General features: G+C 40.8%; 1 protein-coding gene across 2 annotated transcripts in view; it reads left to right on the forward strand.

The window, feature by feature from the left end:
- Positions 1-27,654, forward strand: part of DGKI (diacylglycerol kinase iota) — a 99,315-nt gene that overhangs the window by 68,897 nt on the left and 2,764 nt on the right. For both annotated transcript variants that reach the window (XM_062492441.1, XM_062492440.1), the window contains 4 exons: positions 2,942-2,967; positions 17,781-17,818; positions 19,360-19,480; positions 26,834-26,870. In XM_062492441.1, the coding sequence (XP_062348425.1) occupies positions 2,942-2,967; positions 17,781-17,818; positions 19,360-19,480; positions 26,834-26,870 (222 nt within the window). The remainder of the gene's footprint in view (positions 1-2,941; positions 2,968-17,780; positions 17,819-19,359; positions 19,481-26,833; positions 26,871-27,654) is intronic.

Raw genomic sequence — 27,654 nt, forward strand, 5'->3', positions numbered from 1 at the left:
GAAAGCCCCCTGTGGCTGTGGAGTGAGTGGATGTGGTTTAGAGCAGGTCATTAGGCTTTCTCTCTTTCCTCCCTTAGAGCCTGTCTCAAGCATGGGGTGGACATGTCAGTGCATAAAACACCCAATTCTCTTTAGTGTGGAGGCTTCCAAAGTCTCACCTACTTCCATCAGAGCTACAAACAAGAATCCCCTTGGTGTAGTTAGGACAGGACTTGAGCAGTTGGGAAAGCCTCCCCCTTGCTAAGCTGTATGGCCTGGAATTGTAGGAGGATGCTGAAAGTTCTCTCCACTCTTTGCCAAAATAGTTTGTGTCAGTAGTGAAACAAAGGAAGACCAGTTTATTGTGGTGGAAACTCTCACTGAGGCTTTTCCTGTGGCTGGGGTATTCAAAACCTTTCTTTGTGACATCAGAAAAGTTGAGCTTATGCTATTTTGTTTCCTGCTGCGTGAAAACAGGAATTGACTCTGTGTCAATTAACAAGGCATGAAATGAGCCAACAAGCTCAGAGTTTATCAGGGTGAGACAGAGAGGTGCATCTGTACACATCAAGATACTGCTATGAACTTGATGAAACTGATACAAATATGGTTACATGAACCTTCTTTTCTCAGGATACCAGGCTACAGAATTATTTGATAGATCCTTTCAAATAAAAGCACTGATAGTAGCATCAGTAGTAATGTTAAATTTCTTACAAACACTGTATTAAAGGCATGCAACAAAGCAAAAAGGCAGTAATATTTTGAAAAATATATACACACAAAATATGCATAAACATATTTTTCATCCTTCCTTTCAATCAGTGTTTCAATTTAGAAGGGATTGGTATTGTAATAGTGTCTCTTCTGTTGTTGATGCTTTAAGGAACTAATGACATGTGTTTTACCAAGCATAAAGAAGTGCCAAATTATAGGGTAATCTGCATTGTTTATTTTCTTGTTTCAGATGAAGAACTGAAAGGTGATGAAACTAGGCAATTAAGAAACAAAACAAAGGAATAAATTCTGCTGATGCAGTGAAATACTGCATTAACAATGGGTGAAGGGTCAGGATATGTGAGCCAAGGAACCTTGCATGAATCTTGCATGTAAAAATATTTTCAGTTATTTAAACATTTTCACCTCTTGATATGACCCATTTGGCATTGTTTAACCTTGTAGAAAATGAAGTGGGTTTTGACCTTCAGAAGGGGTTCTGCTAGAAGTTAAGGACAAAAGTCTGTAACTAACTGGTCAAAGCAGGACCATTCTAGTGGTGCCTGCTAACTCCTTTGGGTTCCTTGCATTCCTGCTGTACCTCCACACATGTGGCTGAAGGGTGAGGGCAGAGCTGGCCTGGCTGGCAGCAGAGCAGGATACATGCTTAGAATGTTCAGCAGCAATCAGAGCCTTTAGTGGGAGTAGAGGATTAATTAATTCTGATCCATACAGACACATTGACTTCTTGTGCAGCCAGAATCCTAATTAGGCAATCAAATTTTTTCCTTTCACAGTGACCATTGCTCCAGCTGTGCTCTAACTCTTTCCTCTCTTTATTTGCAAATCTCTTGCTATTTTACAGCAAAAAAAAAAAAAAAAAAATTGCATACTTTGGCATGAAATCTTCCTCCTTTTCTTTCAATTTTTCCTGTTTGCATCTACATATTTGCATATCTGCTTCTGATGTACTATAATCCCCCAACCTTCATTTTCAAACCCTTGTTATGAAATGAGATCATGGCTCATTCCTCAGCTCCTTTATTCCTCTAACCCAGGGTTCCTTCACTTCTTTTCCTCCCTCCAGCCCTCAGCCCCTGCTGACTCAGTTAAATATAAATGTGCTCTTTTCCCCTTTGTTCCTTCTTTTCCCTTCACCCCTCTGTGGCTGCTTTTCTTATGTTGGCTTTGATCTGTTTGCTGGCAACACTAACATTTTAAATTCTTTTCTAAATTATTGTTTTTGTACATTGTTGTGAAATTAAATGTCTTGGAAAGGAAATACGGGTTGCCCCACTCTCTGCAGGAACAAACACATGAGTGGGAAGGCTGTGTGTGCAACTGGAATGTGTGCTGGGGAAAGGTCCAGTCCACTGGACTGTGTGCTGTCAGTCTGGTCTAAATAATGAACGTGCATCCCAGATTCAGCTCCGTGGTTACCCTCAGTTTTGCTAAGCCACACTACTTGCAGCAAAGGAAAAAATGGAGATCCAGCACTTCGGTGTTCCTTAGGTCTAGGTGATGATGAGAACCATGAGGTGTATGATCCTTAGTGATGGAAACTGTGACACAAATCCTTGGAATTCACCGGGGTTCTTCTCCTTATCAGCAGGAACACTGAGAGGGCACCTGTGTTTTATAACCCTTCCCTCTCTTGGGGAATTATCAGAGACCTTATCCACTGGTTAGGGTATCCTAGAACTCTTGTGTTGCTGCTGGCATGTTGCTGTTTTTTTGGTACTTACAGAAAATTTGATCTGTTGTTCTACTTTTGTGAGGATGGCATGAATTGTTATTAAATATAACTACTGTTTTATGCTAACCAACACATCGATTTATGGCAAAAGAAAATGGCCACTGTAATGACTATGAGTTCCTGCCAAAGTGTTATTTCCTTGACCACCCATAGTTGTGAGGTTTTCTCCTGGCAGTGGCAGTAGCAGATGAGTTTCTGCCAAATATCTACACACAGTCTTGGCATCAGTCCTCACAGAGGTGGCTCCATATGGTCACTCTGGCCTCTGCTGCTGGATGGCCTGTTCAGCTCTATTTTATATATATATATATACATATATAGGTTTTTTTTTTTTGGTCAGATGACATTCAGTCCTCTCTTCTAAGGAATAAAGAATAAAACCTTCAGATTACTCCATAACCCATTCCTCCGACTGAGACTAAACTTGATTTGTGACTTTTATTTTTTTTTTTAACCAAAGATTGACTGGATTTTGTTGTTTTATTCCAGGTCACCAGTTTCTTCAGAAGATCAAGGTAAGACCTGTTTTATAGATACTAACACCATATTAAAAATGAGACCAAAGACTAGTGAGTTAGGTTGTGGTGGAGAAAAATGTTTTTTATAAAAACAAAAATTTGATGTTGATGAAACTTTGTTCACCCTTAGACATTAAGTGCTTGATCATTTAGTTAGTTTAATTGGGACTGACAGAAGTTGTTATTTGTAAAATGAATCTTGCTTAATTAAATTAAACTATTGCAAGGCTTTAGAGTTTATTCATCCAACTGTGTAGAGATTCACCTCTGGAAAATGATGTGTAGCTTAAAGGACAACACATTTTTTGTAAAGAAAAGCACACCTCTTATGGCTCTCAAAGGACAGCATCTTTGTCACTGAGAGGAGAGTGCATTGTGTTTTAAAGGCTTGAACACACATTCTCTTGGGTTATCAGTAAAGTCAGGTTAGTAGGACAGTATGGAATCTAGTGCAGCTAGGCTCTTCTACATGGAAAAATCTCACAGCTTGAGTAGCAGGAGTTGCAGGTTATGGCAATATACTTGCTGTGAGGGAGACTTGAAGGATATGATCTTTCCTTATGGACTAAAGAGGGAGTTTGTGGTGACCAGCTGCTTAATAATGTGGCAAACTGAAGGCCATCTACAGTACATCAGTAAATGGCTACAATGGTACTGAAATCCAGAGACGTACTGTGAATGGGTGGTAATTGCACTGCCAGAGTTGCACAAGGAGTGAGGAACAAAAAAAAGAGACACTGCCTGAGGGGAGAAAGTTCATCATGTGGCTCTGACTCTGGGAATACTCTTTTGGTCCAAAAAATATCTATTTTCTTCTGGCATCCAATTTGTATGCAGTCACACACTCAGAACATTTTCTGGCCAACACCATAAGCATTACTCAAGAAAGTTCCAGATGGGAATAGTAAGGACCATTGCAAATGGAGGTGTAAGGACATCTGAGCCTGGAAGTGTGTCACTGAACTATGTTCACTTGGAGTGTGGAGTGACTGGTTAGGTATCAACCTACATTGTCATTGGCTCCAGCCAAGGTTTTCAGTCCAGTATAATGGATGTCAAACATATTGTCATTAATAAACTCTCTTCCATCTCCTTGGCGAGTCCTTTCTCAGTAACAAAAGTTGTAAAGAAAACAATAAAAATGAACAAACATGCTATACCAAAGATTTGTTTGGCCCATCTAGTACATTCCTAGTGTCTGGTAGCAGCAGATCCTGTGACAAATAAAAGTACATGACTGGCAAAGTATACAGGTTTAATTTCCTGGTGTGCCCTATTAGATTTTTATGATTTACAGCTCATTGATTTTGTGAACCAGATGGAGTTTTCTTGTTTAATAGTTTGTCTGCTTTTTACTACGACCAGAGCTTCTAATATGCAGTACAGGACACTTGTGAGAAGTTAACGTGTCTCCAACTCTCAGAAGAGATTTGAAATCATTATGGTTTAATATACTATTTCAAGACCTGGATTCAAGCTGTATCTCAGTGCATAAACTTGTTCGTGATTGGCTGCTCTTGCTATTTCATTTCCCTTGCATTTACTCTATTGCTTCATCTTGATCTATTAATGGAGCAACAGACGGTGTATATGCATTTCCTTGTGTGTCTTTAAAGGTTAGTATTTCATGCTGTCAAAATGCTTTCCCTCTTTCCACTATTTTTATACTATTTTAGTTTTTCACAAAACCTTTCCTGTTTGCCATCTACCATCTGCTGCCATGGTTTGGCTCTTCAGGTTTGATCTGCATCTCTGAATAGCCTCTTCTTCTCTTTCTCTCACGAGCAACCTCTTCTGAAATGCAGAGTGAAAGGCCTTGACCAATTAGTGACATGATAGTGCCAGTTATTAGAAGTTTTGTGACCATAGAGTGTCCAACTAGGTTTGTCATTGATATAAATATGTAGGAGCTTCTCTCAAGAACAAAAGATTTCCCATTCTCCTATGACTTTTCAGAAAGAAGGGTCCAATACTTGGATTTCCTCTATCCCACAATGCCAGCTACACGCCATGGTAAATGGACACAATACAAAAGGGAAAATGTGATAAAAGTGCTCCAGCACAAGCTCTTTAGCATCTAGAAGGTTCTCAGTCTAGTGAGACTGCATGTGCAATGGCATCTCAAATTAGCTTTAGATCTCAAATCTCTTATCTAAACAAAGAAGAGGGCTCATGAGAGAACTGAAAACTTATCTCTGGTTTGCCTGTCTTTTATAGTGTCTATGCAGATGTCTCCTGACATATTATTCTTGGAGTATGTATCTTGGAATCAGTTTTGAGACTTGTATGTTCATTAATAATCAGTATTCAGCTGTGTATCTGTTTAATATTTCAAACATTTGGGTTTTTTTTTTAATAAGGTAATAATGCTTTGGGCTACATAGTGAGGAAATATAAATATTCCAACAGTGGAATAATGTACCTTCACTGTACCTACATCCTGTTCTGTGTTACAGCTGCTCTTCCCTGTCATGGACACCTAGCACTGATTTTCTGATGATGTGATGTGTTGATCATTACTGACAAAAGGCTCTTTCTCTGTTATGTTAGATCTTTTGTTTTAACCTTCCTTTTGGCTCCTGATCTTTCATCTGCTTTAATATTCAGTTGTCACTTTTTCTTCTTCTGTTTCTCCATGGGTTTTTTAAAATCATCCTCTTGCTTTTTGAATGACTCTTTCCCGTTGACCACAAGGTTGCATTCTGCATAGATTTTTGCATTGTGCTCCTCACCTTGGTTTCTGAATGTCCTGCTTCTGCTCCAGTGTGGACTGACTGCTACAAGCACTAGTGGGAAACAGTAACTGTAGCATCTGTAGTGTTCTAAGAGACTTGTACCAGAATTAGCATCTAATATGAGTGGCACTTCCATTAATCCCTGACAGAACAATGCATTATGCTGTCCTGACAAGTGGGTGAAGATAAAACACCATCTGCCTGGGACTGGGCATCTATTGAACAATTGTAACTGCACACAATCCTCCTTGTTGTGGACACGTGTTAAGGGCACCTATATCAGTTACAAAACAGAGCCATTTTAATTGGCAGAGAAAGGGAAAGAGCACTTCTAGAAAATCCCAAACTTCAAAAGAAAAGTACCCAAAGCCTCTTAAGGTTTTCGTCTTTGTTCTTGGTACACGTAGCTAGGAAATAGATAAATAAAGAGTAAATCCCATAATCCATAATATTTATTATATTTTTTTTAATTAACAAAAGGAGTAGACAAAACCCGTTACCCCCAAATGCTCTAACTGATTGACAAAATGATACAAGCCAAGTAAATCCTAGAACATGCTAGTTTAGACAGGGGATTGATGACTCTGAAGAATGACCTGTTTGGTCAGGTAGGCCCTGGGGGAGCTGCATGCCCTGCAGCCTTGGGAGCCAGTGCTTTTCTTTGGAAATTAAGGTTAGATGGGACTCAACAATGGGCAAGTGCCAGGACCACAGGAGACCTGGTAGATGTCATGATGGAGGGCCAGACAAGTCATCTCTTGATGTGAAGGGTATCACCTGCTATATTTTTGTTGTATAAAAAGTCCTGGTGATATGTTCAGGAGGTCTGATAATGTTGGATGTTATTGCACCCACTGTTTCTTGAACAGGTGTGGTAGTGTGACGTGAATGCAGACCTCTAATAATGTCTAATGTCCTTGTGCTGCCACTTCACAGTGATTGTCTGGTTATCATTAGGTGAATGGTTGAGGTTTACCAAACCCTTCATTCACCCAGCACCTTTCAGAGCTGCACTGTATTTTGAGTCCACACTGGATCATGCTCTGCCCACCCCTATTTACAGCCACCCTGAAGAAATCTGCATTAAATATTCATATCTGTAGTTTCATCTGGCTAAAGTTAGGTTCTCTCTGCTATTTATTTACCTTGTATGTTTGAGCTGATTCTTCATCATCATGCTAGCAATTGAATGAAATGGCCCTAAAAAGAGTACAGGGAGTTCTATTTCCATATCAAGTGTTATGAAAAACACTCAGCAAGCTCTGGAGTATTGCTATTAATGGTGTAGGGACATTGGTGTGTTATTCATGTCATGGCAGCTTGGAGCTGATGCTGCTCAATATTTGTGTGTCTAACTTCAAACAGAGGAACCTTGCCTTTGATGGAATTACTCAGTTTTAAGTAGCTATACTAATGCATCTCAAGTAGCAGTCAACCAGAGCTTAATCCTTACACATCTGAGTTGCATTCTGATTGGGAGACAAGAGGTTTCAAATACTAATGTCACTACTCTCCTACTCATTTCCCTATAAACCAATTAAATTGGGCTTTTTGCCTTGTTTGCTTCCATCAGACATGTGGTTTTGCTGCATCAGCATAATTTCTGTGATTTAGGGTTTGTGGTTTTGGGCATTTTGTTTGTAATAGATTCAAAATTCATGAGGGAAGAGGGGATGACTGAGAAATTAAGACAAGGAACAAAGAAATACATTCAATGGAGCAATTCTGAAGACAGCTAATTATTACAGAGAAATAATATTGTACAACAGCTTAAGATAAAGGACGGGTTTTCTGCTTGAAAAGACAAATAACAGCACTCAAAGGTCTTTCAGATTCTGCCAGATGCTGACTCCATGCTATGGGGTTATTCCATGACTTGGAGTCATCCAGCATGGATATCCAATACCTAGGAGGGATTTGTGTAGAGCCAGGAGTGCATTAGAAGTGAATTGAGTTTATAATGGTGACTTCTAAATTAGCCTCTATTAGAAAAAAGTTCCCACAGGGATTGCTTGGCATGGATTCAAACTGAAAGTTTTAGGTGGGAGGTGTAATTCTGTCTCTGGATATCCCTCTCTATAGAGAGAGCTATCTGAATTATAAGGAAGGGACTGATCATGTGTGTGCATGGAAGGCAGTGGTGGCTCCATCCCACACAGGAAAATGCTTTGCTATGCAGTATCTGCTCCTGCCTTGGAGGCAGAATGTACTGTACACTCTGGTATTTGCTCCAGCACCTGCTGTTAAAGCTCCAGCTTCTGCTCTGTTAAAGAGAGGAAAGCTAAACACGTGCAAGGAGGATGATGGTTGCAGGAGTGCCAGAAAATAGCACAAGAAGTAATAACACTTTCTGGAACCTCCAATAGATGTTGCCCATGGTGACCTGTGGGAATGCAGACTTCACTCTCTTAGCCTCCTTTCTTTTTCCTGGAGCCACTTTCCAATAATAGTCACAGTCTGCACAGGGATGTTCTCCTCCAGAGTTTTGAAGCAGTCTGCCATACTGATTAAATGTCTCAGCACTGGTAGAATTAAAAAGTAAACATTAAAAAACAAATGGCTATTTTGTACAACAAATTCCTTCAAAAGAGAGAGAGGAGATGGTGTATTCTTCACGGTGATGCTGCAGCTGTTTACTCAGCAAGAAATTGAGATGTCTTGGAATGCTTTCTCTGTACAAATTAAAGAGAGTATGGGAGGGGTTGGAGGGAAGCTCCCAAATTCAGGTATTTATCTTGATTAATTAGCCACTTTGGGAAGCCCTCCTGGATAGTATTTTGAAAGTCTCTGTGGCCAGCTGAGCCAATGATGCCTTGGGGATCTGCTCTGGGTTTGTTCATTTGCTTCTCAGCTCAGCAGAGGCTGGTATTGATGCAGACCCAGGGTCCCCCTGGCAAGAGAAAGCATTCTGTGAAAGCACATGTCTAGGGCTGAGGGAGGTCCTTTCTGGATAAAACCTTTAAAAAGTGCCTACACCCCACCTCTCATCATATCCAAGCAGCCTGGGGGGTCAGCAGGCAGCTGAGATGAGGGGAGATGTCTGGCAGATTTGGTCATCTGAATCAGTAATAGATGAAAACAGACATTTATTTCATGATGTCCACTGCCATTATCCTTTTCCCCTCTGGAGGAAGCATACGTTATCTGAATCTCAGTGCTTGTTTTAAAGCAGAAGCCCTGGGTAACCTTGCAACCTACTTTGCTTCTGGTTTTTTTTTTTTTTTCTGATGAAAGTTGATCATGGTCAGATAAGAGTGGCAATCACCTCACCCACTGAAGAATTTGGCTAGAAAAAATATTCTTGAACTTAGTTTTGGATCATTTTCACCTCCTGTGAAGCCCTAGCTTTTTGAGGTAGGGTTGCTTAGATATTGCCAGGCCAAAGGCACTGCAGCCTGTGTTGCAGTGGCAAAAACCTGAAAGGAGCACACCAAGAATGCCTGTGATGGTAATGATCCACAAACCCACAGCAGAGGAACAGTGTGGCCCACGTTACTTTTTTTTTTTTTTTGCTATCTTATTTATTTTTAGATTAAAAAAAAAGTACTGCATTATTATTTTTACCTAGGATTCTCATGCTACCAAGGTAGTGCCACTCTGTTGATAAAATTACTGCATTAGTCAGCCAAAGTCTTCCCTGCCTTGCATTCTCACTTCATCACAGACTTTTTCTTCCACTGCATCACTCCTGTGAATGACATTAATTGTTGTCTTGGCTTAAAAATAAAAATGGTGTAAGGGAAAAGGAAGGCAAAAAAGTGATGCTGTGAGCCAGATGGTGTTTAGTTTATCTGTGACTTTATTTGGGATTCTGAACTATTTACAAAGGAAGGTGTTTTTATTTTTTTATTTTTATATTATTTTATAACCATAATTTCCTTTTGTAAATCTGAGTCAAATGGTCTTGCAGCAAAACTTCAACATTAGGGTCTGAGCATTAGGGTCTGAATAGGTCTGAATACTTCCACTCCTAACTATCAACTGCACTCTCAGCTCTGCACTCGCATAAACAATTCGGGTTGGACTCTAATTGGCATCAAAGTAGCTTTAAACTAGCCTGAGTGAAAATGTGGCTTTACAGGCAGCTTGAGTGTAATTTACATCTACTTGAAAGCCTCTTTAACCTTCCAGAGTAGTATGAAGGGATTTCTGTGTAAGTGAGAATTTGGCCTTTCTTTCCCTTCAGCAAGCACTTTTTGCCTTCCCCCCTCTCCTTCTCTCTTACAAGTGTTTCGGTGCAGTGGTTTGAATTTAAAATTATTAAAAGGTAAATGTTCATAATGCATATTTATAGCCACTTAAGCAATGATTGATTTTTTTTCCATGTTAAATTCTTTTCTTATTCACAATTTAGGCAAAGAGGAGCAATCAAAACTGTGTCCGTTCTCTAAATCTGCATGGGATGCAGTGCTTTTATAACTAAAGGACAGCCCTCAAATATTTAGAAGGGTTTTCTACATCTTTGTGAAATCCTAGAAGTAGACGTTATTGAGGCACGACTAATTCAGAAGGCCAGCAGACTTCAAAAGTGTCTCTCCCAAACCACAAGAGGATGTGTGCTTATGCATGTTTTCCTATCCAGATGAAACAGCTCAAAATACTGTGTGAAGGTCTTCCTAATATCCCTTTTCCTGAGCAGTCACCAGATCCGTGTGTGCCTGGCTGCTGCTCAGTGGATGTTCTTCTGAGCTCTTGCCTGCAGCAGGTTGCTGCTCTCTCGGTTTTCTTGGTCTCTTGGGGGTATTTGGAGCTCTCAGGCTCTTTGTTAGGTTGTCTTTCATGGGGAACAGTGCCTCACAGCAGAGCTGTTGGGAGCTGCCTAGACTGGTGGCGTTGCCTTCAGGTTCCATAAGAAGCCCAAGGCTTTTGACAGTCTGAAAACCTGTGGAGAACCCTTGTTTAACACCTGTTTCTTTAGGGCAGTGGCAGCAAACAGCTACATTTTGGAAAAAAAATAAAAATCAATGTGTGCTTGCTTTATTCAGCACAATAGATATTATGATTTAGGCAGAAAACCTCCAAACTGCGTGTATTTTTGGTATTTTTTTCTGTCTTATTTCCATCATGCTTCTTATGCAGTCTTTGGGCTGAGGTAGAACTCCTCTAGCAAGTTTGGGAACCTTTTTTCATTCCCTGTTTGATGTAAAGAACTTTTTCAGTGAATACAGAAGAAGTGATTTTGTAATTTCTTTCTGGATTTTTTTTTTTTTTTTTTTTTTTGCCAGCATCTAGAAGACCCCTTAACCTGCGAGGTTTAATTTCTGTTTAATTTTTTCATGGTCTTCAGTTGTCACTTCTACTACTTGCAGGTGCATAAAACACATGAAGAAAACTTAATTGCTCCTTTCACTCAGCTAATCTTCAAAGGAAATATTTAAGCATCATCAGCTTTAGTGAGGCTTGAGATTGTCTGTAGATCAAAGACCTGTGAGCTCACAGTCATTCCAACAAAGGTTATTAGTTTTGTGATTTAATTTCTCAGTTATGTAGACAGTTTGCCATGTGTATTTTATAGGTGGTTTATCTTTCTTTCTGTAACTTTAAAAGCAGATAAGATGTTAGAAAGAGGCGAAGTTTTTGCAAAAGCTCAAGTGCAGAGATTTGCAACTTCTCTTCATGGATCCCTAAAATTGTTCTATGGGACTGGCAGGCCCTTCAGAAACACCAGGAGAATTCACTGCTCTTTATCTTAAGTGCCTATTTCTCAGAGTCCTCTCAGGAGGGAAGTAATCCACAAACCAATTCCCTGTGGTACCCCCCCACCCCCTTCATCTTCAGGTCAAGGCTGAAGATCATGGCTAGAATAGAAAAAAAATCCATTCTGTACATTTCTGGCTAAGTTATATTACTGCCAGTTTGTCATAAAGCTTTTATGAGCAAATTGTTGTTTACAGAGAAAAGAGTGTATTTCTGAGTGATAATCTATATGGACTTCAGTCTTTTGAGCGCATAGGTTTTGGAGTGATTGATGTAGAAGTTATTATTGATTTCTGTAAAACCAGTGAAAAATAAACCCCAAGGGCTCCTTTTGTTATCTTTTCTGTAATGCTGATCTTTAACAGCTCAGAACACTCCAGCTTTGTATAAATACTCTTCTAATCAGGGTCAGCTTTTAACTTCTCATTGTGTAAAGCAGTCATTACTTTAAATTTCTGACTCTCTGAATTACACAAAGATTAAAACAGCAATAAAGGGTCAGAGATGTTCTGGAAGCTAATGATAGTCCAAGTTCAGTTTAATAACTCTCAAAAAATCTGATGATGTCACCTTTTCCTATAGTTTCTTCTTCATTATCAGCTCTACAAGATTTGAACGAGGCAGTATTTTATGAGGTATTCCTTAAGAGTTCCCCTGAGCACTCTAGTGGGAGATGGTGGTGAACACTGGCACTGTAATTCTGGGCCCTCCACACCAATGCTCTTATTTTATTTTTTTTATTAGCTGCCTCCAGCCAGTTAAGAAGCATTCAGCACTGAAATGCTAATGGCATATCAATTCCAAATGCTGCATCAGTGCATTAGATGTGTATTAGAGCTGGAAAGATGCAGGCATTGTCTGTTAAATGAGATTTCTGCAGGGGGCTGATCAGTTCAGATTATCAACTGTCTAACTGCAGCTTCCGAAAGAGCTAATGTTCATGTGAGCCCTAATTCTGCTTGAGATCAGAGAATCATAGAATCGTTTGGATTGGAAGAAACCTTAAAGTTCCTAGTTCCAACTCCCCTGCCATGGGCAGGGATGCCCCCCACCAAATCAGTTTGGTCAAAGCACCCTCCTCCAACCAGGTCTTGAGTTATGGTAGCTGAATTCTGCCATGGTTTCCCATGTGCTTAAGTACTGTCATACTCTGATGCATTGATACCCTGGTATTTTTTAACTCATGGTAGTATGCATTATGGCAAATAATACTCTGCTGTCACACTGCATTTATTTCATAGATTTATAATTGCCTGCATTTTGATCATGAATGCGACAACTCCTTGGTGTGGTACTTATACTTTATAACATAGTTTTAAATAATTCTGCTCCCTTCAGTCACAATTTTTAGATCTTCATTAAAGGATTGCTTGTGAATGTTGAAAACTTCGAAGTTGCTGTATGTTTTTATAAGCATTCCTTGTGGCTGAGTTGGTACAGAAGTAGTGGGTTCAAATATGGCATTGGAAGAGTCAGATCAGGTGTGCCATCTGACTAATAAAATCTGGAGGATATTTATGGTTTATGAATAGCTTTTACTCAAGTGAAAAGACAGATTACCCCTGCACTACTGACAGTGGCAGGCTGTAGAGCTACCTTGTTCTCTGAGATTCTTCCCAGTGCAGAGCATCTCCTCTTACTCTCTCACTAATGATTATTCAGCTAACTTACTTAATATCTTCTGTGCCAACCTACTCTAAGCAAAGAACCTTGTGATCCTGAAGAGTTACTTGCAAGGTTTAGAAGAAGCTTTTTCTTCATGTTCTTTCTGAAAGTGTTTTAGCAGCAAGGTTTCTGGTGTGATAGTAACCTAGCGATGAGCCCTGTGTCTGTCCTTGGTGTTAAGATGATCAGCAGCTTTGGGATTAGGAGAAAATTTTTCTGCAGGGCATCCAGGAAGGAGTAGTTGAGGTTTTTTTCTTGCTTGTGATTCTTCTCAGAATTTTCATGGCTTCTGAAGTGAGTGAGGTGATGGTGATGACTTCTGCCCCTCTCCTGCAGCGTGCTCCTGATGTGCTTCAGTGGTGGGTGTGACTTTGTGAGCCCTTACAGTGAGGAGACATTCTCATTCTGTGCCTCTCGGGTGTATGATGAACTGAAATTTCCAAGACCATGGGCATTGCTCGGTGCTAGCAGTATCACACCTTGGAAAACCTTAAAAAAAGACCTCCCATTTTGCTCTTGTTAGGTTGCCATTTCTGGAGGTGGTCAGGCACGTCTCCTGAAATCATGCCATCCTGAAGGATCTGCACTCTGTCTTAGTTTGACTCAGCTTAGGTGCTGAAAGTTGGAGATCTTTTTCTCTAGAGTTTCTTTAGTCTGTGGAGCACAACATGAACTGTTGCAGGGCAAAGCAGGTTATTTTCTATGCAGAGTTATTTTCTCTTCTGACCATCCAAGCCACCCTTTGGGACCTCTCAGGCATCTTGCAGCCTCTGAAGTTATGGGGTATGAATACTTCACTCCTTCTTTAATGACTGACTTTGCAGCACTGTTTTAATGGTGTTGGCTTCACATGCACAGCCAGAGAGCAACTGTTATTTCAGAAGTGAATTTTGTCTGGGAAACAAAAATGTTTTTTTTATCTCAGTGACATTAACGTAGATTTTTAGAATATGAAGTAAAAATAGCTGTTTCCAATGGAAGCAATGGACACTAACAAAGGAATTAGATGAGGTTTAGATGCTCTAGGAAAAGTATTGTTTTCAGCATGAATGTGTACTAGTAGTTGTTTATCCTGTGTCTCAAGCTGTATTAGCTTGCAGCATTACCACAATGCAATTAGCAGCCTTTTCAACATGGCTTTTTTTTTTGATGTTGATGCATTATCCACTTGTATCTCCTCAATAATTTATAAGTCAGGTGTGTGGGGGTTTTTTTTGGAGTGGGTGGTTTTCTGGTGTTTGCTAGTTATTTATTTGTGTTTGCTGGCAGGCTGGGTAGGGTTTTCTGGTTTTTTTTTGTTGTTTTTTTTAATGTTATTTTAATTGAGATTCTTTTCTAAGTTGGGTAGTTAGAGCTTTATTAAGGAGACAGCCTGGGGACCAAGTGCTTCCTCAATACATGAACAGAGCACTCCAGTCACCAGTTTTGCCAGGCTGTCGCCTTACATCAGCAATAAAGCTACTTGCTAAATAAATATAAAAGTTAATAAAACACTTTTATTGGTAATGAGAAACACTTTTCTTGGGATAAATTGAAAAAATACTTACTTGATTAAAATATTAATTAAATCAAGTAATTTTTGAGATGTCTAGAAGACCTTATATATGTTCAAACAGTGGCATAATTCATTTCATGTGTTACACCAGTGGTGCAGTGTTGCTCAGAAGAAATAAAACAATTCCTACTTTAATGTTTCTAATTTTAAGATAGCCTGGCATTGCATGTTAACAGCATTTTTCTCCATTTCTCAGTCTGCTCTCTCTTGTCAATGCCATCTGCTTGCTTACTTCACCACCTCTTTAACAACCAGGTGATTTGTGCCATCCTCACCCTCCTCCTCAATATGCCCAGCAGTCCCATTTGGGTTTATGGGGTTAGTGTGCTAAGCAATATTCATATATTTATGTAAACATACTCTTGATTCTAAAGAACCTTTCTGCATTTCTAACTCAGTAGTTTCTAAATCTTCCTGTGTTGGGACATACAGCTCTGAAGTGTAGTTTAATCTCTTGTTATGCCAGCTGGTTTTGTTGATCTGTAATGTATTCCTTTATCCAATAGGTTCTACTCTAGCAAAGCACTTAGTTTTAAGAGTGCAGGTAGACTTGGTGTGAAAAGAATGTAATTAGCTCGAAGTTAAGCACTTGCCTAAATGCTTTGCTGGATTTTAGGCTTAGGAAAGAGATAAAAAGATTGGTCTAATTATGTTGAATTTGTTTTAGAGCTGCTTTATCCTAATAGCCTTATCACCAGACCAGTTCTGATTATGGATATTCGGGGTAGAAAATTTTTCTCATCTTGTCAGGCTTTTCATAGAATCATAGCTCTCTCTCCTGTTTTTTTGTTTTTTTTTTTTAACTGTAATCTTCAGCGTGGCTTGCATGAGAAAATGTAGCACTGGCTCTTAGGAAAGTGATTTCAGGGAAGCCATATCTTAAGAAATTGGATGTAGAAAGCAATGAAAAACTCATGTCACCAGTTCATTTGATTTTCACATGTGAGGAGTGCAAAATATTTATACAAGTCCAGACTGCAGTAGCCTAAAGAATAAAGGTATCAGTGAGACCAGATTGACGGAAAAAATAAAGAGGGAAATAGATAAAACAAATTACATGAGTTAAATTCTGCTCTGCTATTAATTGGGCTGAGCAATTGTTAGAATTATCGGGGGAGGAAGAAAAGGATATAAACCACTGAAAATAAAAACTGAAGAATTTTCTAGCTCTTACCTGCTGGTGTTTGCCTTCTTCCATTCCTAAAATCTGTGTGTTCTCACTCTCACGGATGCCACGGGAATTTTTAGGATTTGATTTAACTTATGGTCACTGAAAAACTGCCATAAATCTAAAGTTACAAGAATTGCTGCTACCACTTCCTCAAGACAGATCTTAGCTGGACTGGAGTTATGCCTTTCCCACAGCTGCATGTGCAGGGCACGAGGCATTACCAAGACCAGAAAGCCACATAGCCCCAGGTGTTTTCAAACAAAGGGAGGTTTCTTGAGTTGCCTTTGAAAATCTTTCCACTTCTGCAGTGTTTAGCTTGGATGTATCGTCATTTCTGAAGGTGTCACAGGTTCATAATGGAATTCCCACAGTGCAGCTTCCTGTGTGTTATTTTTCAGAGGCAGGACTATACTGTGGTTCTCTTTCCTCCCTTATTTCTACTTACATGAACTTTTGGCATCTTCATCAAGGGTGGCACTTGAGCAAATGCTGAATTTGATTCCACTGCCTTGATGCAAAGATAGAAATGGGCTTAGACACTCTTGAAAAAGTGTGAGACAAATGTTTAGTGTTTTCTAAGATGAAACCATCTAAGTGCTTTCTCAGAGAGATTATTCATCATAGTTTTTTTTTATAGTATGTAACATGATAGCGAAAAGGAGATAGCCACATAGTGATAGATTTGTAACAGCTTCTCTGCATCTCTGTCCTGCCTTGTTGTGAACCCTGCCCACTTTGCCTCTTTGTCCTTCCATGTCTTTTTAAAATACAAAGGCTGACAAGGAGAGGACTGGCTCTTGCTCTGTTTTTGAACCTGCCTGCCAAACCCAGGTGACTTGCTCCCCTCTGGCATCTCAAAATGTTTTTGTAATACAAGTAATTCTTAAGAAATTTCTCCCTTGTCACTTAATTCTCTACAATGTGGAATTCTGAGTGTACTGGGGGACTGACTGACCACTCCACCATCAGTATGACAAACTCTGACAGGTCTGTAGATAGTCTCAGGTTCTCTGAGCAGATAACACTGGTATCTTCAGTGATGGTTCAGATGCTGGAGGCTTGACCATGTCCACCTTGTGGACACTGTTTAAAGGTCTCAGAAGTGTCTCAAGTGAAAAATTCAGACAGAAGCCTGCAGTTCCAGGACAACATTGGAAATGATGCCTTGATGTCCGTACTGTAACAATGGTGCGTGAGTTTTGCACCACTTAATTGGTGGTTTATCTCAGTCTCCTCTGCCTTCACTCAGAGCCAGGAACAACAAATACAGATTTTCTCATGTAGAGGCTTGGTTGTTTATTGAATCTCATCAGAAAGTACAGAGCGTTTGACAGCACTTCTAGCTACTTGCTAGAAGCAAGGAAAATGGAGGAAGATCCAGCAGCTTACAAGGTCTCTTAAAGCTAAACAGTCCAATAGAGAAATAACACCTCTATTGTTTATACCTTTAACCCAATAACTAAATCCCCATGTCCCCCAGTGTGACACTGACTGACCAACCAGAAACTACTCCCTGAAACCATGAAGAAGAAGAAGGAAGATGAGCACTGAAAGAGACACCACCCAAAATCCTCTATCTTGCCCTATGCCTATTACTATACTTTGAAAACCTCAAATTTAAAACCCATTACCCTGTCTATTTCACTACACACGTGATTTTAACTCCATCACTCAGATTTGGAAGCCTTCTCCAAGGCCTCAGGTCAAAAGCAGTCTTCTCCAGGGGGTCAGTGCCTGACAGCACAGAAAACTCAAAAACCCCAGGTTTCTGGGATGCAACACTTAGAGCTTTCAATACCATGGATTGTTTTCTGCCTTTCCAATATGTGTCAGTGCAGAGTTTGCTCTGATTCTGGTACTACATGAGAATGCAAGTGGAGTGAGAGATGACTTCAGTCTTGCGTGTGCTGTGAGCTATGTCCTCAGCTGTGAAGCTGTATGCATAATGCTTTCTGCCTGACATCAGTTTTCTTTTTGTCTTTTGCAGCACTTTTACAGGCAGTCACATCTGGGGATCTACTGAAGGCAAGTACAGAGCATTGACTGTCCACTTATTCACCAGTTCTTTGCTGGTCAGATATACTGTAAATTTTATCACACCTCTGCTTGAAAACAAAAATAGGTTGCTGTAGGGACTGCTGGCAAGTGCCACTTTACAGCCTTTCCAGGAAACCCTGAATACTGGGGGAACACATCATTCAGGTGAGGTGTGAAATGAATAGGATCTGGTGTTAGTGCCTTTCTGCCCAGGTTTCAGAGCCCATTGCATGGAGCAATGTGCCAGTTACTAACAGGGAAATTACTATATTGGCAGTGTTGAACAGCAGGGTAGTTCTGACACAGCCTTACACAGGAAAGGATATTTTATACCAGTGAGGTTGGTGGCCAAGCCCCCAAGTGCTAACTCACTCAAAGTCTACCTAGGCAATCACCAGACCAGGTAGAACAAACCTCAGCTGGCTGTTTTATCACCTGATGGATGTCTCAAAACATGTAGTGCCTTGGTATAATAAGTTTGGGAGGCAAAACTACTAATGCAAAATATTTTGTGAAATCAGTGTCTGAAGTCCCACGTCAGACAGATATTCAGGCTGCATGTCTCAGTAGCCAAGTCAGGATGTGAAAACATGGCCTCGAATTTGTGTGAGGACTGTGCTTAATGATTGCAATTTTACCTGTAGGAAGTCAGCTTGGAAGCTTGGAGCCATTTGTAAAAATGGCAGTGCTGTAGACCAACTTTTTGCCTGCAGGCACCACTTCTATATCACTGCCTCAGCACTTGTGGCTGCAGCATCTAGTGAGCAGTCCTTAGAGCAGTCATAAAAATTCTGTCTCCTTTACACTTCTCAAAAACTTTTTGAGAAGGTTTGACAGAGCTGGTTTTGATGAGGAAACTTTCTGCCCTTCTTCAGATGTACTGCATCTTAGATGAATTCTCTCCTTTTTTTTTCAGTGATCCACACTGCAAATCCCAACCCCCCTCCCCCAAAGTCTGCAGCATTTCTGAGACCTGCCTGGTTGCTCTTCCCCTCTCATTCTTTCCCCATGTAGTGCTTCCTCCTCATCCAGCCCTGAACAGGGGGAGCTGTGAGAAAGGAGGTCCATGACAGTCACCTCACCTCTTTGTGGAATTTTTCATTGGAGCTTTCTGATTTAGTCAGAAAATTTTTGACTCCTGTGATGAGGAAAAATTTGAGTCTTCAGCAAAGAAGCCAGAATTTTCTATCAAGTACGCATATTTTATATATCCCAGCAGTGTGACCAGATGTGGTTTGCAAGCATTCCTAGCAAGCAGTAAATCATCACCAGTAGAGTAGCAATGTCTCATTGTTTAGGAAATACAGACTGTTCTCCTTAACCCATATAATTGTCAATACTTCTGGTTTCAGATGTTTTGTATCAGGACCTAAAAACTGGCTTTAAATTAATGTTTTATTTTATTCTATTGTATTTTGGTACTGACTTACAATGAGAACCAGTAAAGAATTTACTGTCGTATTTTTCTGCTCCTCTCATCTTATCCTTCTCTATGTTTTTTTTCCCCTCTCCTTTTTTCCCCGTTCCAGTTCATAGAATGTTGTAAAAAAGGAGCCAATTTGCTAATCCAAGGACCTGATCACTGCTCCCTGTTGCACTATGCAGCCAAGACTGGGAACGGTGAGATTGTGAAATACATCCTGGAGCATGGTGAGTCCCAGGGGGCAAATCCACAGAGAGCTGTACTTCAGCCAAGTGTCAGTGGGGCAAAACCACACTGGGCTGCTGGAAGTGGCCTCACTGGTCTGTGCTTTCCCTCAGTGAAATGTCCACCTGCAGCATGTGTAAGCAGGAGGCTGGGAATGGGGTAACAATGAGAGTGATGACACCAGATCTAGTGTGAAAAGAAGAATTAGAATGGCTTTTGAGGAGGATGGTGTTTTCACGTTTGCATCAGCTGGGGGGCTGTGGAGGTCTAGTTAAAACCTCTGGCACAGGAATCCTCTGAAGTGTTTTTTTATTAGAGCATATGTTGTAGAAAGCATCTAATCTCCATTCAAACATTTACAGCAACAAAGGGCCCATACAACCACGGCTGTGTTTTCAGCATTTAGTAACACACTGGTCAAGAATCCGCTTACGTTTTTTCTTGATGAATTCACCTAGCATCCATTCCAACCAGTGAAGATTATGTCTGCTAGATTCAAGACCACCCAACAGCAAAAACTTATGATCTCCATTTTGTACTCATAAACTGTGATCATGCCCTTGCCCTTTTTTTCATTTTCACTCTTCTTATCTTTGTCAGTAGCAGAGACGGCAGGCTATCCAGAAATCTTTCTGCTTCTGAGATAGCCACATTTAGGAGCTTCTGCCTGTTGAGCCACTGTAACCTTGTTCCCTCACTGCTGGAGAGTGGCACAGTAATACAGTCACTGCTCTGCACCTAGAGCTGAAGTCACAGTTATCACCCTCCTTCACTGTAGGAAAAATTTTCAAGTTGTAACTCTTCTCTGACCACACTTCAAAATATTAATGGCTATTTCAGCTTCTGAATGTCAAAATCAGCTACATTATTTCAGCAGCAGTGTTAGTGTGAACACAGACCGCCCCGGCAATGAGAATAAATGTTAGCTAATGCTCCAAGGTATTGCACAGATTGTACAGAGAGAAGAAAAATGCACATCTCCTAAGAAAGGAAGAAGGAACAATGCATCCCTGCAAGATTAACTTCTAAGCTAGGTGTTAACATATAGGTGTCAGGTATTCTGTGGGTCCAAGTTCCTGTACTGTCAGTAGCAATCTATGACTTATCTCATTTGCCCTGGTATGGCAGAGGCACTTTTGGTGGCAGAAAGAAGTGGGGAGGGCATCCTTAATAGCAGCAGACTTTTGGTATGACTAACTCAAAGGAAATCTTAGTCAAGGTAGTCACTGGAACCCAGAAAGTGATTCAAGCAAGAGTTATCTGTGCATTTTATTCCTTTAGATAAACATGTCTAATGTCATTTGCCCTTGGATATCCAGGACGTTTGCTTGGTTCTACAAGATAATGCATAAGGCCCGGAGGAGGCCTGACCTGCACTGACAGCCAAAGCCCAAACAAGCATCTCTGTCATTGCAAATGCATCCCAAGGCTTGCCCTTAGGTGTACCAAACAGCACAAAATATCTGTGTTTGGGCAGCTGAACCGTGCCCCAAACATCTGACTGAGAGGGGCTGAATTGCTCTTTTATTCCTTTCTGTATAGATACCTACACATGGATAGGTCAGTGCAGTTGGCCTTATATCCAAATAATGGCTGGTTTTCCTCACCAGCTCGTGCAAGCCTTACCAGTGCTAGCTCTACCTCCTATTTAACTGCTCTGGATTATCTCATTAGTCACAGTGCACATATGTGCCACTGAATTCTGAAGACAGGAATAATTTTGCTTTATTTTCTTACTGCCCCTGGTCTCTTTTTACACTGCACATGACCTGTACCAATTCACTGTCATGGATGCTTCTTTAGGATTTTTATTAGACACATATCCTTTAACTTAGTCACAGTCTGACCCAGTTACTGTTCTTTTGGTGAAGGGGTAAAGTGAGATAATTTAAACTGATAAGAATGTAAGCAGGGAATCCGTGGGAATTTTTGAAGTAAATAGAGAAATGTGAGGGATTAAGGACTGTTAGACAAAGACAAATCAGTGGGTTGAGCAAATGTCAGCTCAGTTCCTCTCTCCCTTCTTTATCCCCAAGGATGGCAGGAAGCTTTTGCAGCTTTCCAGACATGTCCTCTGGGCTTCTCCAAACGCATTGTTTGTTTAACATTCTCTGGGGATCAGGGAGTGCATGGGACAATGCACAATCTAATAGAGGCCGCCTCGTTCTCCCACTAAGCAATTAATGAAACCCTTTTCTACTCCGGGCACTTCTCAGCCACAAATGAGCTCTCTCTTGCTGAATCTTCATCATCATCATGTCCTTTGTTTTTCTTTGCATTCTCTGGCATTTGGCATCTTCTCAGCATTAATTGCTGTACACGACCTGATCCAATGCTACTAATATCTAAGGTTTCCCTGTGTGGAGCTTCTTGTTTCTGCTGATATCCACCCATAAAAATTTCATAAAAATGAGTCTTACTTCTGTTCTGGCAATTACCTCTGCCCAGTCACACTTCCTTTGGTCTGCTTCCCATACATGATTGAGGATAGTGAATGATTCTAGCAGTTCCACTGTAAAATACCCTCAAGCACACAGCACAGAAAATCTATTATTAACAACACTGGGAAAAATCTTCTGTGTATGTTGTGAATATAACAGCAACAAAGGAAAAACCCCACTGCTCCAGGAACTTTAACTGTCTAGTATGAAAAACAGTGGGGTGAATCCAACACAATACAGGAGTGGCACCCATAGGAAGGAAAACAGTGTGGTGGTGCTAAGGCTGTCATTTGTGGAGCTGGCTTTCTGCAAACATGCAGGGCACATTTATATGAAGGGTTATTCTGTGATCACGATCAGAATGATTTCAGATGTTAAGGGGAGGAAAATAACCTATCCTAAACTAGAAATAGCAGAGATGAGTCACACAGGAGGACTGCCGTGCAGTACTTCCAGATAATTCACAGTGGACCAGCACAAGCCTGGAATAGCAGCTGAAGCACCAATTTAGTAGGTGTCAGGACAACAGCTGCTTGCTGCTGTGGGAGGAGTTGTGCTGGCTGCTGCTCCAATAGAGCAGCTTGTCTCTATTCCCTGTGCAGGAAGGGCAGATACACAGACCTATCGCTTGTTCAAGATTGCCCACCTAAATCAGGAGCCTTTCACTTTTAGTGGAAGGATCAGTTTTAAAAACCTGTCGGCAGCTGAGGTAAGAAATGCTTAGCTAGAAACCGAGGGGCAAACTCAGCTGGTGTGAGAACTACAGGTTTTTGATGCTGCAGTCAGCAATTGCATCACATCCTAATGCATGTACATCAGAGAAGAGTTAAGTGTGTACTAGCTTAACACAAGCAGAATTGAGGAAGGCTTAAGAACCTGTGTTAGAAGTATCAAACTTAGATTGGAGTCCTTATCTGGCAAATGTGAAATATTTATATTTTATAAACACTGTACAGATAATTCCATTTGCCTTGTCCTTGTCGTCTTTAGACATTTAAAAACAAGCAAAAAAATTATAATTCGTCTAGGGTATTTTAATTTTAAACAGAAGAGAGGAAAGATGTTTACAGTTGCTTTAGGAGTCCGTGCTGGTAACTTCTGATGCAACAGACAGGATGTAGGGCACCCCATCCTAAACAGTTCTGTGTCCTCAAATCTCAATGTCCTTGCTTCACTAGAAAGCATGCCCTGGTAACAAAAAAGATGATGCTTTCATTAATCTTAGCACTGCAAAGTCCAGAGTTGAGGCATCAGTGAATCTGGATTTGCATCCTGACCAGATTCAGAAGTTCCTTAGAAGGCTTTGCAAAAGCAAATTTTGCAGTGACAGAGATGTATGTCGGGGAGAAAGTTTGAATAGTCATCAGAAAACAGCACCGAATGAGAGTGAGCTTGTATGACAGTTGTTAGTCTCTCTAGATTTGTGGAATGTTTTAAGGTAGTGGTCATTTGTGAGGGGCCTTAGCAGAAAACAGTTTAGTTTTTCTAGAAGGCACAAGGTAATACATAGCCTGTTTTAATTTCAAGCTTACCAAATTTTAGAGCAACAAGGCTGACAGACATAAAGGAAAGAAGGCTCCCATAACCTGACCAGCCTCTATATTGCAGTGGAAATTCTGAGATAAAAGACACAAGCTGAAAAAAACATTGTTAATTTTCACATCAGATAAAAAAAAAAAGAAGAGTGTGGAGCTGGGGAAAGGCTAGAAATAGTTCTGAATTTCCAGTTTACTGTTATTTAAAAAAATATTCCTACTTTGAAGGTAGGGATCCACATTCAGTTTTGTTCCCCAGATAATAACCTCAATCAGGATATTAAACAAAGAGGGTTTTGACAAATAAACATGCAGAAGTGTTGATAATGGCATTACTGCTTAGAGTAAATATCCTTCTTCCCTGGTTCTATGAAGGACTGACAGCACATGGGACTGGCAGGGTTAATATCTGTGGGTATCCTGTGGGTAGCTGTAACCACATCCATTGGAAAGGGCTATGCTGTGGGCTCAGAGGCCTTTCAAGAATGTGTGGTGCTGTGTATTTTGGAAATTCCTCTGAAATTTAGGCACTTAAAATCTTTTTTTGTTGTCATTGTAGCGAGCTCAGCGAAGGACCATCTGCTTTTGAGCATCTCCTTGCCTTCTTTCTTCCCATACCCAGCTCAGGCTGCTTTGCCTTCTGAGAAACTGAAGAAGGGCTTTGGTGGAACGAAAGAGGGCAAAAGGAGAGAAGGAAAAATTTTAGTAATTCTGCACAGACTGTCTGTGGGCAATACTGAGGAAAGAGAGTGATCCCAGCTGGGCTTCCCCTCAGTGTGTCATGCTTTTCAGCTCTTTTCATGTGAACTTCTCCCCCCACCCCATCCCCATCCTGCCATTCTTCACCCCCAGTCTCTTTTTCCCTTTCTCTCTCTTTTTTTTTTTTCCTCCCTCCACCTCTCCACATATTTCTATCTTTTGTTTTTATTTCCCCCCCTGCTGTTTTCCTTGATAGAAATCTCACTCATGCATTTCCCTTCCGGATTTCTATTGGGTTATTTTGTCCTCTTTCTCTCTGTGCCTTGGTCCCCTTTTCTTTCTCTGCCTCTTGTCCCAGAGTGAAACAGCCGCCTCCCTGCTGGGTCAGGATGACAGTGCCATTAGCTTTCCCAGTGCCAGCCCTTCCCACATCTGTGCAGCTTTTGTCCCCAGGCAGAGGGGGATTTGGAATGGTTGGTTGGCAGCGCCAGGGAGACTGATATAAAAATGAGGTCCAAAAAAGAGGGGAAAGGGAATTAGGAAGAGGGCGTGAGATGGTTTAAGAGAAGCACAAGTGAAAATAAAGAAGGGCACAGCTCAGGCTGTGAGTTGGGACATTCCAGCTTCAGAGATAGGCCAGAGAGAGTGAAATTTTTAAAGAATCCTGGTACCACGTCGTGCAGCTAATTATTAACCCAAATATCTGACCCTCAAGTATGACTTGGATGGAGTCAGGGCTCTCCCATGAAATGCTTAATTTGGGACAGTATCCAGGAGATCACCCTTCACACTCAGGTGGGATGTACCTGTCACCTCCTCAGGTCTGTATTCACAGACTGTCTTCATGGTCCTCAGCACTGAGCTCCTCTGTCCTAGTCCTGCTTCACATCAGTTTTCCTTTACCCTTGGCTTCTCTCCAGACCCATTCTGCCTCAGCTTTCTTCTCCCTCTCAGGTCATAGGCTTCTAACTACTCTCTGTTTTACTACCTTTACTTACCTTTTAACAGCTTCTTCTGCTTACCTGGACAAGTACCTCTGTGTCCCATAAAGCCAGACCTGTCACCCTGTTCCACCTTGGCAATACAACCTTCCTTGCTTCAACCATGAGCAGAAATAATAGGTGGCAGCATCTTCTCTAACACACTGCAAGCCATTCCTGCTTACCTATCGCTGGTAAGCTATGGGGAATTACCTTTATTTTTTGAGAGAGCACGATTTTCTCCTAGGAAATGTAAAGGACTCCTTTTCTTCATATGTATTTCTTTAATTGTCTTTTTAGTTTCTCAGGCATTATCTTTCCTTCCTCTCAACTTGAGGCTCTGCTTATCCCCCTTTATCCTTCTTCATGATCATAGGAGCTCAGGGGCAGTGACTGATTCCTCTTTTTGATAGGCAGGAGTGAACACACAACTGCCAAGTGCTGAGATGAGGATGTGTGGCACTAGAGTCAGGGTGCATTAAATAATCGAAAGTGGCTACTGAGTTTGGAGCACTGCCATGACAAGCACGCAGTGGTACACAACACCCTGTGCACTGAGGACTAAGCACCACCCACCACCCTTCTTCATGATGACAGAAGATGAAGTGAAGGAGCTGCCTGCAGCTTCAGGAGACCCAGCGATACTCCATGTGTACATTGTAAAAGCAGTGAGGTAAAGACAGGCTGCGCTGATCAGTTTTGACACACACAGAGTAAAAGGAGTGTAGAGAGATTGTGTGCAGGCCTTTGTGAGCAAGTAGTGTGAAATTCTTCAGTTTCAGGTGAGATTTTCTGTAAGCTCTTGAGGACTCTTGAATTTCAAAGTCACAGTGTGCTGGAGAGAAACATTCATGCATGGGAAGGAAAAATCTTGTAAAGTTTCCCTGTTTCTCTTGCTAGCTGCCCTATGCCATCTAACACTGCATTCCAGAGCAGTGGAGAGGAGTACGACAGACTGCAAAGGAAAAGCTGGTTTTTTTCAAATGATATCCAGGTCCTATCCTTTCCATATCACTGTAATTCAGTGATGGAATTTGCTGCTATAAGTATCTGCCTGTAGTGACTATCAAGGACAAAAGGACATTAACATGAATGTATTATTTTTCCTACTTAGCAAAAATATTTTCTGTTTTTCTTAATCTTACTTTCCTGATCGCAGCTAACCAGTAGAGTACAGGATTTACATATCAATATAAAGACTGCTGGGAATATTCCAACCTGATCTACATTTTGTATAGTGCTATTAAATGGAGTAGCACAGGGATGTCATTCAGGATGGAATTTGGCTAATTTCAACTTCCTAATGACATTTTCCCTCTAGTATGAACAATAGATACTAACTTGCAATATATCAGGGTTTCCAGCATATCAGGATTTTCAATGTACTATACTTATGTGAACCACTTAATTGAGCAAGGTGAAGAGTGAGAAAATAAACTCCATGAATATTCATCCCCAGTATAATTTAGAGACTGCTACTCCCTGTCGCTGACACTCCAGCAGTGACTGTGCATTCAGAATTTTATTAGTGCAAGGGCTCACACAAGCAAATATTATATTGAAGTCTGATATATTTGTGCAGGTTGAGCTTTCACTTGGCCTCTTTTATATATTTTTACTGGGAATCTTCTCCTGGTAGACATATATTTTTTTAGTCATGCAGACAAGGGCTATATGACACACCTGACTATCTTTTGCAGGTCCATCTGAATTACTGGACATGACAGACAGTGAAACGTAAGTACAGACTACTCTGTCCTTCATGTTATGTGTGTTAAACTAGCAGACGCCTCTTGGTTTTCAAGTGCAAACTGCTAAATAGGAAAAAGCTTGTAAAGTGGCATACTTCTTCAAAAACAAACAAGCAGAAGGCCCCCTAAAAACCACACACCAACCACCTCATGTCTGGCTTTCTTGCCTTAAAGAAACATTTCTTGGATTTGCAGAGGACTTTCTCCCTGTTGCTTCCCATGCTCCCTTAGTCTTTCTAGAGAAATAGAAGCCCTGCTTGTATTTTGATGCTTCTGGCCTCCAGCTACTGAGAGACCAACCTGCGGAGTAAATTACAAAAGTCTGGAAAACACTTTTCTTGCTCTACACCTTTTTTTTTTAGTCCCTTTTTGATTCATCCAGGGTGCTCTGCCTTAGCTCTTTCAAGTGGCCAGGAGTTGTGCAGTTAAAGGTTTCCATCAAGTAGTTAAAGCATCAATCAGCTCTGTTCTTATATAATTAAAAAAAACAACCCAACCCAAACAAATTACTTTCCTTTCCAATTCCCAGTTTTTTACACCTTGTATAACCTACATTTCACAGAAGTATGTAAGGAAAGCATGAATAATCCTGGAAAATATGTGTAATACAGGTGAAAAAAAAGCAGTCTCGCTCATAGGGATCAAACCTACCATTTCTCATCCCACAGTGGCCTTGTCTGCTAACAGAGAACCCCTTTTGCACAAGGTGCATCAGTGAGGAACGGAGGTTCTTTTCTTCCAGGGGTGTAGCACAACCACATGAAGTGTCA

The sequence above is a fragment of the Cinclus cinclus genome, chromosome 4 (assembly GCF_963662255.1).
Source record: "Cinclus cinclus chromosome 4, bCinCin1.1, whole genome shotgun sequence".
NCBI classification, from domain to species: domain Eukaryota; kingdom Metazoa; phylum Chordata; class Aves; order Passeriformes; family Cinclidae; genus Cinclus; species Cinclus cinclus.